The 17,756-nt window shown below is 50.1% G+C and overlaps 1 protein-coding gene across 1 annotated transcript in view; it reads left to right on the plus strand.

Moving 5' to 3' along the window:
- The window catches only part of LOC142249082 (peroxisomal acyl-coenzyme A oxidase 2-like), a 37,918-nt gene extending 25,354 nt beyond the window's left edge, over positions 1–12,564 (plus strand). Inside the window, exons 12-14 of the mRNA XM_075320674.1 lie at positions 10,247–10,464; positions 10,550–10,682; positions 12,002–12,564. Of these exons, the coding sequence (XP_075176789.1) occupies positions 10,247–10,464; positions 10,550–10,682; positions 12,002–12,064 (414 nt within the window). The 3' untranslated portion in view covers positions 12,065–12,564. The remainder of the gene's footprint in view (positions 1–10,246; positions 10,465–10,549; positions 10,683–12,001) is intronic.
- Positions 12,565–17,756: the final 5,192 nt, after the last annotated feature.

The following is a 17,756-nucleotide window of genomic DNA, read 5'->3' on the forward strand; positions in this document are numbered from 1 at the left end:
AATCTTATTACTGTATCATATCTACCCTCTAAGCTCAAGAGACTCTGAACCTGCTAAAAGCATACCAGAATTAAATCTGAAACAAATCGTGCTCTTAAAGCTCCAGAACCCTAATTGCACTTCAGCATTCAACTCCAAGCTGTATTTGCCGTGGCCTACCCAAAAAAGACTGAAACATACAGTATATTCCGGGTTGTTTTCCTTTTGTTCCCGCTGTATTAAAGCAACTGTTATCCCCAAGACCGTGTCTGTGGACTGTCCATCAGCTGTGGATACTGTGTGGGGGTGGATAGCAGGGAACATCGGGGCCTTGTAGACCACCCAGGGAACACGGCCCCGGCACCCTCATGCCAGAATAGCAACTGTGACATATAGAACATTTGAGGTCCTCTGTCCCTGGGCCCTTACAGAGTCACAAGCCCAGAAAATCTTTATGGCATATTTAGCTGGTTTTGAAGGTATATACTGTGTAAATTTAGTATTGCCTCTAAATGGAAATAATTGCTTGTCGACGGTGATACAGTTATATGGCTTGTAGGCTCTCTTCAGATTTCTGTTCAGCGTTGTTCAGATGTCCCGTATTGGTGCAGCTTTATCTGTTTCCACACGTTCTGCACGTGTATTTTCGTTGTCAAATCTGAAAAATCTGAGTATCATCTTGAAGCGGTCACGAGACATGGCTGCACATCTAAGAGGCAGAGCAGCAACATTCCACATTTCCTCCAGATTCTCTTTGTGGTCTCTGTGCACACCAGCAGCAATCAGTAATAAGCAATCAGTAATAAGCAATCAGTATGCCCAAAAATGCATGGAGTTCAGTTTCAGTAAATTGCTTGAATGTTTTTTTGTGGTGGCCGTTCAGAAGAATCAGGAAAACGTTGTACCAGTTCATTGTTGTAAGCATCACAAACTCTCTTGGGCTTTCGATTCGTTTCTCGTAATATGATGTCACACATCTCGGGAGTCCTGATTGACTTGAATAGCTCTTTTGCTGTACACAGGTTGCTGATTGCTGCAGGGCCACCTCTTTGTCGTAGGACATTACGAGATTTTGTTTGTGCATTTGGTAGTGGATCACTACACCATTGAGTTTTATCCTTAGCAGTCCAAATGTCGCCTGCACTTTGAAGCACAGACTCCTCCTCAACACTTTTCGTCTGAGTCGTATTCTTTTTCCTGCTCTATGACCATTTCTTGTTCAATGTCTGAATCTTCTTCAGTAACATCCACTTGTGGTGCATAGTTTTCATCATCAGATGCAACATATGGTTCTTCCTCATGCTCAGAATCAGATTCTTCTAGCATTCGCATTATTTTGTCAGATGTAAATCTGTAAATATGAAAAATAATTTTCCGAAATACTACATGACTTAGGAACGTCTGACTGGCGGCCCTATCTTGCCGTACTGACCCAAACCAGTTATCCACCTATTACCGCTTCTCAACCCAAAATAAGACACAGACTGCGTGACATTGGATGTAAAGGCCACAGCAGCCTCGTTTATTATCACCAAAATAATCAATAACATATTTTATTCATAAATATAGTAATAACTCCATAAAACATAACCACCAACAAAGGAGGGGGGGGGGGGTAAGTGAAGAGTCCCGTTGTACATGATTGCAACACCAGCTCCACCATGTGCCCTCAGCCGCACCACACCGGCTCGAGGACACCCAGCATATTAACATGCCCTGCTGTGACCGAGCACAGCAGGGACCCACTAACCATACCATTGCACCACCAAGGGTAACCCGTTCCTGCACTGGGTTCACCCCGCTCTTTGTGCAATACACAGACTTCAAATACCCCCCTCCTTTACGCCGACTGCTGCGACAAGGTCAATCCTCTTCGTCTCTCCAGGTCTATCTCCAGAAATCTTGAAGAGGGCGGGTGGGCGGGACAATTCCGGACGTCTTCCAGGTAGTGAATGAACCTCCCACCTCATACTTCGGCCCTATATATACTATCCTACAACTGACAACCCCATGACCAATTACATGGCCCCACAGCACTTATAACTCTACCTCCCACTTTTCCCGCACAAAATGCCTTACACCTTAACCCCTTGCTAACCCTCAGGCCTAGCATCCCTCCTCAGTCATGTTGCCCTCCCTTGAGCCCCTTCAGGGCAGGCGTCCGGGCTTTTCTTTTATTGGCTTTTCACAAAATGATACTAACCTGCAAACACGTTTTCTTGGATTATGGCGGAAACTAGATCCAGCATCACTATCACTCATGATGACTTGGTAGATGAATTTTGGCTTCGTAATTTAGTTCAGTAACATGTGGCAAGTAGAATGAAACTCTATTCTAAAGTGCAGATAAAAAAGTAAATTATTTCTAGTGATTATTTTATAAATGTCATTTATATATTACCGTATACGGTTTCAGAATTTTCATTCCATCTTCGACTGTTTTTTCGACCAATAGGAAAATTGTAACAGAGCCACCATCTTTATTTTGTGCTGAACATAAGAAAAACATCGTAAAACAATATGTAGATACTAATTATTATCCATTTTTCGTATAAAAATCATACCTATAGTGATGTTTCATACAAAATATATGTAAGCCAAGTCCAGGCTCAAACAGTTTCTGTGGGTTTCCTCCTTGAGAAAGCAATAGTACCTCCGTGAAACACGCGTTGGTGGTGATCCTGCTCCCCTTTGGGTATGTACATTTGGTATTGAACATGTTTCAGATTTTTTTCCTCTGTCACATCTTGACCGTAGCACTCCATGATGACTTGTGCATTCCATATGCATGATGCCACTTGGACCTGAGCCTAGCTTGAATGCACTTTAACTTTACTTATAAGCTGCTATGATGGACCTAGGGATCCTTGTGGTATCATACCTGTCAATTTAGGCCTTTTTACAGTAATTTTGCATTTTATGACCTTTCTCTGAAGCATGTATGTCGCGGGCGGGGAGGAGGGTGTCAGCACACCGCGCTCACCCCTTCTGCTCGGGTCCGGCAGCTGCTCCTGGTGGCTCGAGCCGTAGGCCGGATCCCGGGGTTTCTCGAGCGACACTCCTCGCCCGTGAGTGAAAGGGGGGTGTTTGTTGGGTGTGGGGATTGTGATAGTTCGTGACGCCACCCACGGTTGTGGTGATTGCACCACCGCTGCTCAGTGTGGGGGTCCCGGGGATGGTGATGCGGAGCAGCCAGGTGTTGTGTTGCCCCTCCGTGGGTAGGGGTTGGTGATCCCGGGGCCCAGTGAAGAGATGTAAAGTGTAGGGCCTGGAGGGCGCAGGGACGCGGGGGCAGCGCTGTGCCTTGCGGCACTGTGGTACTCACTCAGCCTGAGACTTGGACACAGTTTGTACGGTAAACCAAACGGCTGGTAGGACGGTCCCACAGACGGCTGCACCTGCACTCCCGGTAGGTGACGGTGATGTCTCTCTTCCTTGCACCTGTGTTGACTGATGGTAGCGGTGGATTCCCTCCCGGTTACCCGCTCCCCGACTGCAATCTGGGCCGGGGGAGCTCTACACTTTGCCCGCAGGCGCTGGCCCTGGGGAAACTGGTGCCCTGGCGGTGGCGGTGTCTCCCCGGTAATGGTCGGGCTGTTGCCGTCAATCGGGACTTGGTTGCTGGGGGATCTACGTCCCCTTCACTGACGGATTCGGCAAATTTGGCGGCTCCTAGCCTTGCCGGGGTCCGAGAGGCCCCTGCCCTGGTGCTGACTGTCCTTCGGAACACTGCTCCAGACCACCGGGCACACAGCCAACGGGGTCCTTCCAGGAACTTCCAAACGGTCCCCCTCCGGACAGTCACCGCCGTCGCTGACCTTGCTGTTCTAGCCCTACACACAGCTGGGCTCTCAGGCTTTGCACACTCTCTGCTCTGTCACCACTTCTTGCTTTCCTCCTTTTCCACTTTTCTTACTTTCACTTCTCTGTTGTTTACTCCTTTCTAGCCCTGAGCTAGACTTCACTCTTCCCCTGCCCGGGGCTATCTGCCTGGTAACTTCCTGCCTCCAGAGCTGTGAGCTCCTTGGTGGGCGGAGCCAACCGCCTGGCCCACCCCCTGGTGTGCATCAACAGACTCCTGGAGGAAGGCAACAAGGATTTCTGGTTAGCAGATGTGCCTACCTGGAGTGTGGGGTGTGGTGGTATGTGATCTGTGTCCCCTGGCTTGCCCAGGGCGACACATTCCCCCTTAGCAAAATGCAGACCGTCCGCGGGCTGCCGTCCTACACCGGTTTTATTTTTCTGTAAAAAGGGGATAACAGGGTTAAACATAACATCAATAACATTTTTAATAAATTCTTCCCAAGACGGGAGGCACATTTACTTTTAACGTTTCAACGGTATACGGTCACGGTTTCCGCTCTCTCCCACCCAAGTAACCTGGCCCTGATGCTGCCCCTAAAACCCAGGCAGCACCCCTTGACCCACAGTCCAGCACACGGTACCCGAGCGGGATCTGTCCTTCCCTCCAGAGGGTAGCCACCGGTTCCTTTGGTGGCTGGGCCCTGGCCTGCTCTGCTCAGGGCCCTCCCTCCAACCTGCCTCTCCGGAGGCGGCATTGCGGAAACGGTAACGGTACCCAACATATTTACAAGCCACTAACGTTTGTGGTTGCCCTGCAGAGTTCACGGGCTTGTCCATGGATAGTTCCCATGCATTTTTAAACGGTCCCCGCGGGGACAACGGTGCTGGCTCCAGCCGGTTGCAAATCAACAAACAAATCAGGTGACTTCTTCGGATCATTTTCATTATTGGCAAAACTTTCAAACTTTTAAACTTTTTCAAACTGACAACAAACTTCTGGTGGTCCCCACGGGGACGGTGCTGCGGGCATCCATTGCCCTACTCCGGTCTTCCTGCTGCTTCATCCGAGGGAGGGGGTGCAGAGCTCACCTTGCTCTCCGGGCTGCCCCTAAGCTTCACATCCAGGGCAAACCACCCCCTCTCTCCGCAGTGCCGAGTATACCGCACCATATCTCCCGGTATTAGATTGCGGCCAGGATGCTCCTCGGGCAGATGGGCATTCACGTCCCGCCGGGCCACAAACACCTCGGCCTCCAGGCCCGGTTCGTATATGAATCCATAGCCCCGGCGGACATCAAAGCGCCGCACCTGCCCCTCGTAGAACGGGCCCCGGACACGGAAGGTCGCTTGCCGCAGGTTCTCCTTTTCCCGAATGGCTCGGGCCACCAGCTCGGCTTTCCTTCGCTCCCTCTCCGCGATCTCCAGGCCCAGCTTTGTCGGCTCCCTGTCCCAGTATGGCGCTGCTGCCAGCTCCGGCGCACGGGTTGAGCCCCGCGGGACATCCAGCACTTTACCCACTGTCAGGAAGGTGGGCAGCGTGTCCCGCGGTGTCATGGCCTTGGGCGCTGCCTTGCATAAGCAACCCGGCGCCACCTCAGCCGAGGTGTGGGGGATGGACACAGGGGCTTTCCGCAACTGGACCTTCGGCTCGGAGCGGGTCATCGGCTCCGGCTCGGGAAACTGCTCGGGGACTGTCTCTGGCACAATCTTCGGGGCCTTCCAAGGCAATGCCTCCGGTTTGCTACGGGCTCCGGCTACAGGTCGGTCCGCTGGGGCGGACGGGCTGGGTATCGCTACCGGTTGCGGTGGCAGCGGGCCTAGTGGCGGGGTCACAGCCTCCGAGACGGGTGGCGAGGGAGGCAACGGGGGGAGAGGGCTTGGACCGGGTCCCTCAGCCGCAGCGACCGGTCCCTCCGGGACATAGGGGCGTGGGTCACTCACCCTCCCTTCCTCCGCTTCATCCTCGCGTCTCCGCACGGTGGCTATAACGTCCGCCATGTCAGTCTCCCACTCCTCCAAGAGGAGCTGCATCTTGACCTGCAGCCTTAGATGGAGCTGCGCGGTCCGGATTTCCACCCACGCTGCGGTTCCCGGTGCGGGGGCCACGGTGTTTCGGGACGGCATCCACATGGTGTCTTTGCTGTTTGCTTCCAGGAACGGTTTTCTGGCAAGGTCCTGGCGTCCCTGCTTTTATAGCGGCGACTACATGCCGCCAGCCGCCATCGCGTCCCCCTTAGCTCTTTCCGGCCCCTCCTCTCTCGGGGCGGGGTTTTGGCCTTCGCGCCTCTACTGCTCGAGAAGACGCTCGAGCGGGAACTTTTCGCGCCAAAGATGGCGGCTTCTGAAATTTTTCTGCCGGATACCTCCGGCGGTAACAAGGCGCACCTCTACCAGACGGCAGAGCGGTAAGATCCTGTTCGTGACGCCAAGTTGTCGCGGGCGGGGAGGAGGGTGTCAGCACACCGCGCTCACCCCTTCTGCTCGGGTCCGGCAGCTGCTCCTGGTGGCTCGAGCCGTAGGCCGGATCCCGGGGGTTCTCGAGCGACACTCCTCGCCCGTGAGTGAAAGGGGGGTGTTTGTTGGGTGTGGGGATTGTGATAGTTCGTGACGCCACCCACGGTTGTGGTGATTGCACCACCGCTGCTCAGTGTGGGGGTCCCGGGGATGGTGATGCGGAGCAGCCAGGTGTTGTGTTGCCCCTCCGTGGGTAGGGGTTGGTGATCCCGGGGCCCAGTGAAGAGATGTAAAGTGTAGGGCCTGGAGGGCGCAGGGACGCGGGGGCAGCGCTGTGCCTTGCGGCACTGTGGTACTCACTCAGCCTGAGACTTGGACACAGTTTGTACGGTAAACCAAACGGCTGGTAGGACGGTCCCACAGACGGCTGCACCTGCACTCCCGGTAGGTGACGGTGATGTCTCTCTTCCTTGCACCTGTGTTGACTGATGGTAGCGGTGGATTCCCTCCGGTTACCCGCTCCCCGACTGCAATCTGGGCCGGAGGAGCTCTACACTTTGCCCGCAGGCGCTGGCCCTGGGGAAACTGGTGCCCTGGCGGTGGCGGTGTCTCCCCGGTAATGGTCGGGCTGTTGCCGTCAATCGGGACTTGGTTGCTGGGGGATCTACGTCCCCTTCACTGACGGATTCGGCAAATTTGGCGACTCCTAGCCTTGCCGGGGTCCGAGAGGCCCCTGCCCTGGTGCTGACTGTCCTTCGGAACACTGCTCCAGACCACCGGGCACACAGCCAACGGGGTCCTTCCAGGAACTTCCAAACGGTCCCCCTCCGGACAGTCACCGCCGTCGCTGACCTTGCTGTTCTAGCCCTACACACAGCTGGGCTCTCAGGCTTTGCACACTCTCTGCTCTGTCACCACTTCTTGCTTTCCTCCTTTTCCACTTTTCTTACTTTCACTTCTCTGTTGTTTACTCCTTTCTAGCCCTCAGCTAGACTTCACTCTTCCCCTGCCCGGGGCTATCTGCCTGGTAACTTCCTGCCTCCAGAGCTGTGAGCTCCTTGGTGGGCGGAGCCAACCGCCTGGCCCACCCCCTGGTGTGCATCAACAGACTCCTGGAGGAAGGCAACAAGGATTTCTGGTTAGCAGATGTGCCTACCTGGAGTGTGGGGTGTGGTGGTATGTGATCTGTGTCCCCTGGCTTGCCCAGGGCGACACATGTACAATGTTTTTGATATGCTAATGATTGTGGTTTAACTCCCCCGACACTCCAGTCTCCTCAGACAACTTTTTTTGAGTTGACTGGAGATTTTTCCCTCTTGTTGCACCCGGTCAGTCTGTGGTCCCTTATTTTTTTGATAAATTCATCACATGAAATTTACCGTGCAGTACTTTACTTGTATTTGTTATCTGGGTTCCTTCTGGCTATACGGGTGCCTTCACATCTTATCACATATACAGGTGGAGTTTGACCATATCATTACGTCTCTGCCTCACGCTTTGCTAATTACCATTTGTGTGGCTTAAGGGTGCTTTACACGCTACGACATCGCTAATGCGAAGTCGTTGGGGTCTCGGATTTGGTGACGCACATCCGGCCGCATTAGCGATGCCGTTGCGTGTGACACCTATGAGCAATTTTGCATCGTTGCAAAAACGTGCAAAATCGCTCATCTGTGATATGGGGGTCCATTCTCGATTATCGTTACTGCAGCAGTAACGAAGTTGTTCCTCATTCCTGCGGCAGCACACATCGCTATGTGTGACACCGCAGAAACGAGGAACCTCTCCTTACCTGCCTCCCGGCCGCTATGCGGAAGGAAGGAGGTGGGCGGGATGTTACGTCCCGCTCATCTCCGCCCCTCCGCTTCTATTGGGCGGCGGTTCAGTGACGTCGCTGTGACGCTGAACGAACCGCCCCCTTAGAAAGGAGGCGGTTCGCCGGTCACAGCGACGTCGCCGGGCAGGTATGTATGTGTGACAGGTCTGGGCGATGTTGTGCGGCAGGGCAGCGATTTGCCTGTGTCGTACAACAGATGAGGGCGGGTACGCACACTAGCGATATCTGTACCGATATCGCAGCGTGTAAAGCCCGCTTAACTGTCACCTCTCCCACGGCTACTTGAGACAGATAATATTTCATTACATCCCGGTCTCATATTTTGCCAATTTACTACATACCATTCTTCCTTTTTTGGTTTGTGTCACCTCTCACGGCTATTTGAGACAGACAGATAATGTCATCCTATTTCTGCCTCATGTTTTGCTAAATTACTATATACTATTCTCTTGTGGTTTGTGTCACCTCTCCCACGGCTATCTGAGACGGAAAATACCCCACTGTTTTCAATGCCATATGCCCCCATGATTAACTGGTAGTTGTTTTTAAATTTTGATTAATTGCTGTTGTTTACGTGTGCACCTTTCTAATTAATAAAGAATTTTCATTATTGCATATATACTCACCTTCCTCCTGTTTTTTTGTGGTAAATGTGAGTAGTGCATACACGCTGCCGGTATACATATGTCAGCAGCGTGGTCTACCTCGTGGCTCTTCTACCGTGTTTCCCCGATAGTAAGACGTAGTGGGGGGTTTTGGGGGGGGTCGGCTAATTTAAGACGTACCCCGAAAGTAAGACGTAGTAAACTGTACGTTGCAAAAAATGTATTTTTTTTTTTTTCTTCTTTACATTACAGTTACAGCGGCCGAGCGCTCAGCTGAGCGCCCTGACATGCCGGCGGCCGAGTGCTCAGCTGAGAGCTGTCATATGCCGGCGGTCGGGCGCTCAGCTGAATGCTCGGTCACCGAGAAATGTTGCAGTAATGTTGTCCGTGGTCCATCAGGACCATGGACAACATACAAAAACACGCAGCCTCAGTGCCCTCATGTGCAGCCGCTGGTGGTTAAGTTTCCTTAACTTGCGGTACACTTACGGCGCAATCGCGGCAAGTCCCCATATGGTACATTGCATGGAGACTTGCTGCGATTGCTGTGGGATTTTTTCCAATATAAGACATACCCCGAAAGTAAGACATAGTGGGACTTTTGGGGGTAAAAAGAATGTAAGACACTGTCTTGCTTTCGGGGAAACACTATTGGGAAATAATCTCATCAAAGACGGTTTCTGACTGTTCTGTCCCCACATAAGGCGAATGAAGGTATAACTGGCTGTTAGATGCTGTGAGACTTTCCTACCTTCGTATCCAAGAAATTGAAGACTTCACAAGCCTAGAAATGTGTGTGCTCACAGCAATGAGATGAACAGCAAAATGGCTACTGAGAGGAGGGAGGCAGGAAGAGAAGTAGAAGCCCCTCCAAGTTTGAATCAACTTAATTGACAGCAACATAAGTGAGCAGTAACAACACTGGCCAATAGATATCAGCATAACATTTGTAGCTGAATGAACTTTAGTCTTCCCACAGTGGAGGTATATATGAAGGTACAATTGTACCTCTGCAGCCTGTTAACGTTGTAAAATTATGCAGCCTGACGAAGGTTAATATAGATGCATTGCAAATGGTGAAATCTGCAGTTAGTGTGACCGGAGTGGTTTACCTTTGTCACGTTGTGGATTTGCTGCAGCAGAAGTGTCCAGCGGCATCGGGAAACAAATATCACCTCCCGCAGAATAGGCGATCACTTATAGATTAATCGTGCACTTTTATACCTTCCAATGGAGCGGCAGTCACATGGTTCATGCTCTATGGGGCGGCTGAGCTCTGCTTTTCTCGACAGCTCCATGGGGAATGAATGATGCGGAGGTCGGGCATCTGACCTCCTTCTCCACTTTGGGATAATATTTTCCCCCTTCTGTTGATCAGTACCAGTCCCAGCGATTGGACCCCCACTAACCGAAAAGTGACCTATACTGTGGATAGGTGATAACTTATTCTGATTAAAGACTTCCCCCCACCAATTCCGGGGACGTTTGTCCCATTCTTCCTATACGTGTACTTACAAGATGACTGTAAGAATGGCGGGGTCTCTGATACGATAGTCTTGTCTTCTAGGCGCACTCACATCTATGGACCGTGAAGATTTTTGTCTCCGCTGTGAACTCTGTCTCCAGTGATCCGGAGATTACGGCCGTCCTGAAGCGGCTGTGTGACCTGTATGCGCTGCACGGGATATTCACCAGCGCTGGGGACTTCCTCCAACATGGCTACCTCTCAGGGAAACAGCTGGACATGGCCACCACCGCTTACCTGGGACTATTGGCCCAGCTGCGGTGAGGGGGATATCTGGTGTAGAGTTGTAAGTTCCACACTGAGACTGTGAAACTACATGGTAAATCTTTTCCCTTTTATCTGCAGGAAAGACGCCGTTCTGCTCGTCGATGCATTTGATTACACGGATGAACAGTTGTTATCGGCCATCGGGACTTATGACGGAAACGTGTACCACAACCTGCTGGAGTGGGCGCAGAAAAACCCCGAGAACAAGAAGGTGAGGCCTAAACACCAAGGCTAAATGGGGCAGGTCATGAGCCCATCAACCACGACAAGGCTCTGTCTGTGTGTGTGTCGGGTCTGTGTGTGTGTCGGGTCTGTGTGTGTGTGTGTGTGTGTCGGTCGGTCTAAAAATATATGGGCCGGTATGATCCAGCATTAATCAAAAAAATAGCCTTAGGCTGATGGGAGGAGGAGACCCTTCACAGTGTGTCCCCTATATGTATCTGGAGGTGCGTTGGGGCACAACTACAAGGGATCAATGTCCACATTGTCCTTTTAGAGACCAAATTTAATTTTTTTCATGAAAATTTACAATTTTTTTTTTTTTATTTTTTAGGGACCTATTCAGTTTTGAGGCAGCTTTGGGGGATCTTTATATTGTAAATCACCCCCGAAAGTGATACCATTTTAAAAACCGCACCCCCCAACATATGCAAAACTGCTGTCAGGTAATTTTATTAACCTAGGAATTAATGCAAAGTGGCCTGACAGGAAAGAAAAATGTTATATTTACCACCTAATTGTTGGTATCTTCTGATCAGGTCCGGGCCGGCAGTTTGAGGACGTTATTTGGGCGTGAATTACCATCAGGACCCCACAATTATGATCTCGGGGTCTCAATGGGGGTTAAAGTGGAGCCTCTACATTCAGTTAACCATCTAGATGCCTCCTGCACTCTAACTATCTAGATGCTGTAGTTACTGTTCACAACAGCATCTATGGAGTTAAAAAGCTGACACCGATCGTGACTGATGCAGCCGGGTGTCAGCTGTAGTGTACAGCTGACAGCGGTTGTACTTTCACCTGTGGGGGGCGCTATTCCTATATCTCAGGTCAGCTTTAAGTTGTATTGGAGGTCACCAAGGGCTGCGTTCACATGTTGAGGGTGCTGTCCTCATATTCCTCGTGACCGAAAAAGAAAAACAACCCTCACCATTTGCTGCTATTCTTTAAAAAAAAAAACAAAAAAAATTACAGCTGTTGTGGGTTAAAAAAAAGCATTATGTGAATGCAGCCTGACTGGTCGGGCAAAGCTCCTGATGGAAAAACGTATGTGAATTGATAGGAAGAAAACCCTCAATGCGTCACTGCGCCATTGTCACCTAGAAGTTGATGTCTGACCCTTTTAATGAGTCTCGCCACAATCCAAAAGTCTCCTCCCAAAAAAAAAAGTAGTGGCAGTGTGCTGCAGATTTATCTGATGGTGGTGGTCCCGCAGGGGTCCGGACATTCTCCCGGCCGCCTGTATGTTGCTGGTTTTCTTCCGCTATGTGTGAACCCCTAGTCTGGTGCCTTTTTTTTTTTTTCCCGCAGGTGAATCCAATTTTTGAGAACTACCTGAAGCCGTACATTCACGGCAATCCCTCCAAATTATGAAGCGGACGGCCGGACGCCCCCACCGGACCCAGATGCTGCATAAAGTGATTGTAAAGATATGAACTTCTTACCATCCTCGGGTACTGACGGCTTAGATACACCTCAGGGGTACCTTATACACTGTAATACATGAAGGCGTAAGAGAAACTGAGACCTGCGGGCATCTGCAAATGTCTGGAAGGCGAAAATTAATCCACATGGACTTGATTAGAAGATAAAGATGTGATATATAGAGACCATTGGTGAAAGATTTGCCGAAAGAGGCGAAAATGGAGCCTCATAGTGCGAGGTGGAGGATACGACCGGCTCCACTTTACACCAGTTGTGTTAAATCTCAAGGTAACGTATTAATCGTTTTTATGTATAATGGATGATTCCGGGGTCTTTCGAGCCTCAGAACGACCCTCTTTGTGACAAAGTGCACAAATGTCCCACAGCATCGTGCACAGAAGGAAAATATAATGTGAAAACTAAATACATAATGTGTCCTGAATGTCTACTGTGATCTAATCTTGGATTATATAAAAATAAATTAATAAAAAAACCTAAAAGATGAAAGGTTTATTTCTTTCTTCCACTTTTGCAATTTACTACTTTTATTAATTTGCTGTCGTTCTTGAGATTAATAAAGGGAATTTGTCAGCTTTTTTTTTTTCATGTGATGTAGGGGCTGGGATCCCAATTCCAACGATGTCACTTACTGAGCTGTGTGTTTTGTAGATTTCTTACAATGAGTGTTTTATCAGCAGGAGATTATCACTGCCGGACTAGCTGTCCATGTGCTGCTTGGTCGAACTGCCGCCCCCACCACTGAAGAGCTAGCAAAAACCTGGTGACAATTCCCATTTTTGTTTACAGCTTGTTGCCTAGGAGACCGACCACCACTGCTGTACTGCCGTGAAGTGTGGCGGGATTAGGCGGTAAGCGGTAATCCTGGCGGGCTCCACGCCATTGATTACAAATTCAATAGAAAGAGCTTGACCACTTTTCAGCCTGGCTGCCGCACGTAATGTCCTCAGAATTACCAACCCTTATCCTAGGAGACTTTAACATCCCCATGAACAGCCCGAGATCCCCATCTGCATCCCAGCTTCTAGCTCTCACCACCTCCCTTGGCCTCTCACAGCTCTCATCCTCTGAGACACATGAAGATGGTAACGGCCTTGACCTGGTCTTCGCCCGCCTCTGCTCCATGTCTCATTTTGACAACTCACCTCTTCTTCCTCTCTGACCACAACATCCTCTCCTTCAAGCTCACAAACCCTCGTCCCCCCCACCCCCAGCACACTCCCGCCTATCACACATTCAGAAACCTACAGGCCCTTGACCCTCAGACACTTACAGTCTACACTCATCACTGTCCCCCATCTCCTCACTTTCCTGTCCTGATCTGGCTGTAAACCACTACAATGACACTCAGAAGAACCCTGGACCAAGTAGCGCCCCTCACCCTCCAAACACCGAGTAAAACAACCTTGGCTCACATCGCAAACTCTATTTCTCCAGCGATGCTCTAGGAATGCTGAACGCCAATGGAGGAAAACCCGCACACCAGAAAACTTCATCCACTACAAATTCATGTTAAGAACCTAAAACACCGCCCTTCACCTCGCCAAACAGACCTACTTCACCACCTCCTCACTATCCAACAATCCAAGAAATCTCTTTGATAGGGGTCTGTGGTTTGGGACTAAGGAGGGAATGAAAGGTGTCACAGACCTTCATGCTGATGACCTGGCCCCGTATTTCACAGAGAAAATAGAAAACATCCGACACAAGAGAGCATCGGGATTCCCATCCCTCCCCACATCCGGTCCAGCTGACTTTCCATATTTGACCCAGTCACAGAGGAGGATGTCTCCAGGCTCCTCTCCTCTCCTCTTCCTACCACTTGCCCTACTGATCCCTTTCCCTCACACCTACTCCAGTCCTTCTCTCCGATTACCACTCACCTAAAATCTTCAATTTCTCGCTCTTTCTGGTATCTTCAGTTCCTCCCTCAAACACTCTATTATTACTCCATTATTAAAAAAACCCCTACTCTTGACCCATCTTGCGCAAACTACAGACCAGTCTCCAATCTCCTCTTCATTTCCAAACTCTTGGAGCGCCTGGTCTACTCTCGCCTCACCCGCTACCTCTCCACTCACTCTCTTCTAGATCCTTTACAGTCTGGCTCTAACCCTTTACACACAACAGAAACTGCCCTTGTCAAAATGACCAATGACCTTCTGACAGCAAAACGTAACTGTGACCACTCTCTGCTTATCCTTCTTGACCTCTCTACCACCATCTCCTTCTCTCTATGCTCCATTTTATCGGCCTAAAGGACACTGTTCTTTTTTCACTGCGCATGCTCACTTTTATTTATTTATTTTTTTTTTTAATCACAAACTTTTTGTATTTCAGTGGCCGAACGATCAGCTGAGCGCCCGACAGCCGGCTTTTGAGAGCGCTCAGCTGATCGTTCACAACAGTCTGCCGCCGGTAAAACTGTAAAGAAAAAAAAAAAAGCTTTTGTTTTGTATGATCCGTTGTGCCACTAAATGCAACACATCCGTTGCATCAGTCACACAACGCAATGCAACGGATGCCGTTCAACACAAGTGTAAACTAGCCTTACGTTCCGTTCACACATTAGAGCCGATCCATTCTGCAAACACAACTTTTTTGTCCATTTTCAAAAAATTAGTTTTTTTTTCAGGATACGTTTATTTAAACATTGGAATCTATGGAAAACGATCAGTTACCGGATCCGTTATTTAGTCATCTGTTTTTCTTCCATCTATAAAGGATCCGTCTTTCTTACTGGATCAGTTTCAAATCGAAGATAAACAATCAGTCAGATCCATTTTCCATAGACTCCATTGTTAAAAAAAACCCTGCAAAAATCAATTATTTTCAAAACAGACAAGTGTCTGCAGAACTTTTTTGCCAACAGATCAGTTGTAAGGCTATGTGCGCACATTGCTATTTTTAAACGCTGCGTTTGTGCGTGTTTTTGCTGTTAAAAACGCACAAAAATGCACCCGCGGCAAAAACGCAGCAGTAAAAATGCATTGCGTTCTATCGCGTCTTTGGCTGCGTTTTGGATCCCTGCGTTTTTCACATGCATTGGATTGGTGGAGAAACGCAGGAAAGAATGGACATGCTCATTTTTTAAATGTCACTACAAAAACGCAGCCAAACAAAACTGCAGTGTTCGGACAACAAAAATGAAATGTCATAGGCTTTGGTGGGGAAGCAAAGTCATGCAATTCTAAGCCAAAAAACGCACAAACGTGATAAAAAACGCTGTGTGCGTCCTTATTTCTATAGCGCCAACATATTCCGCAGCGCTTTACAAATCAGGAGGAACATATACAAACAAGTAACAGTTATAGAAAATACAATATTTAGAGGCGGGGGGGGGAAGACAACCCTTCTCGTGAGAGCTTACATTCTACAATGAGATGAGGGGGGGGCGAGGTACAAGTGCTTATTTACAATGACAATCCAGCCATCTCAAGGAAGTTGGGAATAGATAATGGCTTCCTGGAACAATTGGCCTGAACCTTGAGATGCATTTGGGTGGCATGGAGTTTGACATGGGGTTATGTTGTGAGAAGTTGTAGAGGGACTATGGGAATTGGATTTGATTTGGGAGTGTGATAGGCCGCCCTAAAAAGATGCGTTTTTAGGGTGCATCTGGAGCTGAGTAAGTTGTTATTCGTCCTAACTTCTAGGGGTAGAGCGTTCCAGAGGATTAGTGCAGCTCGGAAGAAGTCTTGGATATGGGAGTGGGAGGTTCGAATTAGTGTGGATGTTAGTCGAAAGTCATTTGCAGAGCGTAGAGAATGGGTGGGGTGATAGACAGAGAGGAGAGTGGAGATGTATGGGGGTGCCGCACTGTGGAGAGCTTTGTGGTGATAGAGAGGAGGATGGAGATGTAGGGGGTGCCGCACTGTGGAGAGCTTTGTGGTGATAGACAGAGAGGAGGGTGGAGATGTAGGGGGTGCTGCACTGTGGAGAGCTTTGTGGTGATAGAGAGGAGGGTGGAGATGTAGGGGGTGCCGCACTGTGGAGAGCTTTGTGGTGATAGACAGAGAGGAGGGTGGAGATGTAGGGGGTGCCGCACTGTGGAGAGCTTTGTGGGTGAGAACAAGCAGTTTGAATTGGATCCTGTGATATATGGGCAGCCAGTGCAATGACTGGCACAGAGCAGAGGCATCCGAGTAGCGGTTAGCCAGATAGGTGACCCTGGCTGCTGCATTAAGGATGGACTGTAGAGGAGAAAGTCTAGTTAGGGGGAGACCAATTAATAGAGAGTTACAGTAGTCGAGGCGGGAGTGGATCAGGGCCACGGTGAGGGGTTTTGTCGTTTCCATTGTGAGAAAGGGGCGGATTCTAGAGATGTGAGGTGCAAGCGGCAGGAGCGGGCCAGAGATTGTATGTGGGAGGTGAAGGAGAGATCAGTGTCAAGTATAACCCCCAGACAGCGGCCTGCAGCCTAGGACTTATCGTTGTGCCACACAGAGAGGGAGATGTCAGTGACTCGCCCACCCCAGGGCTATGGGACACCCGGTGCCGGGCCGGACTAGTCCGGTGGTAGTCAGTGGTGGCTGGGCCCGGCTCCGTGGCCCTGGTGGGTGTCAGTATAATATGTGGCTTGAAGAATAAAGTTTGTGTTCGTGACGCCACCTGTGGTATGCGGCTATTAAGCCGCCGCTGCTGTGTGAGGCCTCCGGGGTGATGATATAGCAGCAATGGTGGTACTACTCCCCACAGGTGGAGCGGAGCCCCGGGGACACTGTTAGTGCTCGTGAAAGTCTATGGTGTTATGTGGCTAACACGGTGCAGGGCCGACAGGCAATGAAAGAACCAGGCACAAACAACAGTCTCTTTACCTTTTCCTCTTTTACTTTGGAAACAGTCCAGTCCTGGGAGACCGTTACAGGTGGTGATGGGGATCCGGTCGGCCTGGAAGTACTTGGGGTGATCTTTCTGACCAGCTGAGTATGAGGCCTACTCCTGTGCTTTTCTTTGTTATGATAGGACCCTGCTTCTCTGAATCCAGCAATGGCCCTCTTTGCTGCTGGGACCGATGGTACGTCCCTTTCCCTCTGTAGCAGGCCCTCTCTGGTGCTTCTCTGCTGGAGTCCACACCGGGCCCTGATGCTGCAGCTGTGTGTTCGGGATGTATATGGGCCAGGTGCTTGCAGCTCTCCTGCCCTTCGGATTCGGCTACCAGGGGTATTTCAAGCCCTGGTGGCCACAGACTCCGATGTCCGAGTCTCTTCTGTGCCTCTCTGCTGCTCCTGCTTCCCTGGGCCAAGCTACTCTAGCTCTAGGCCCCAGATCCACAGGACAGCTCACTCTGCGTCTGCTCACTAGTACCTCTCTCTACAGACTGACCACTACTTCCTCCCTCTGGTCAGATTTGAGGAAGGCTCCCTGGAATTCCAGGTTCAGAGCTCCCCCTGCTGGCCGGAGGGAGAACTGCGTTGGATGTTAAACTTGCTGGCCAATGGACCTCCCAATTACCTCCAGGCTCAGCATTAACCCTTTTGGAAGGGCAATGCTGTTGTGGCGACCAGGTCCTGGGGCGCCACACTCCCCCTTAGTTAAATTCAGTACTCCCGGACTGTAGAGACAAAACAAAACAGGTTACAACATTTCATCCCATTATGGGAGGCGCATTACTTAACGTTAC

The sequence above is a fragment of the Anomaloglossus baeobatrachus genome, chromosome 8 (assembly GCF_048569485.1).
Source record: "Anomaloglossus baeobatrachus isolate aAnoBae1 chromosome 8, aAnoBae1.hap1, whole genome shotgun sequence".
NCBI classification, from domain to species: Eukaryota; Metazoa; Chordata; class Amphibia; order Anura; family Aromobatidae; genus Anomaloglossus; species Anomaloglossus baeobatrachus.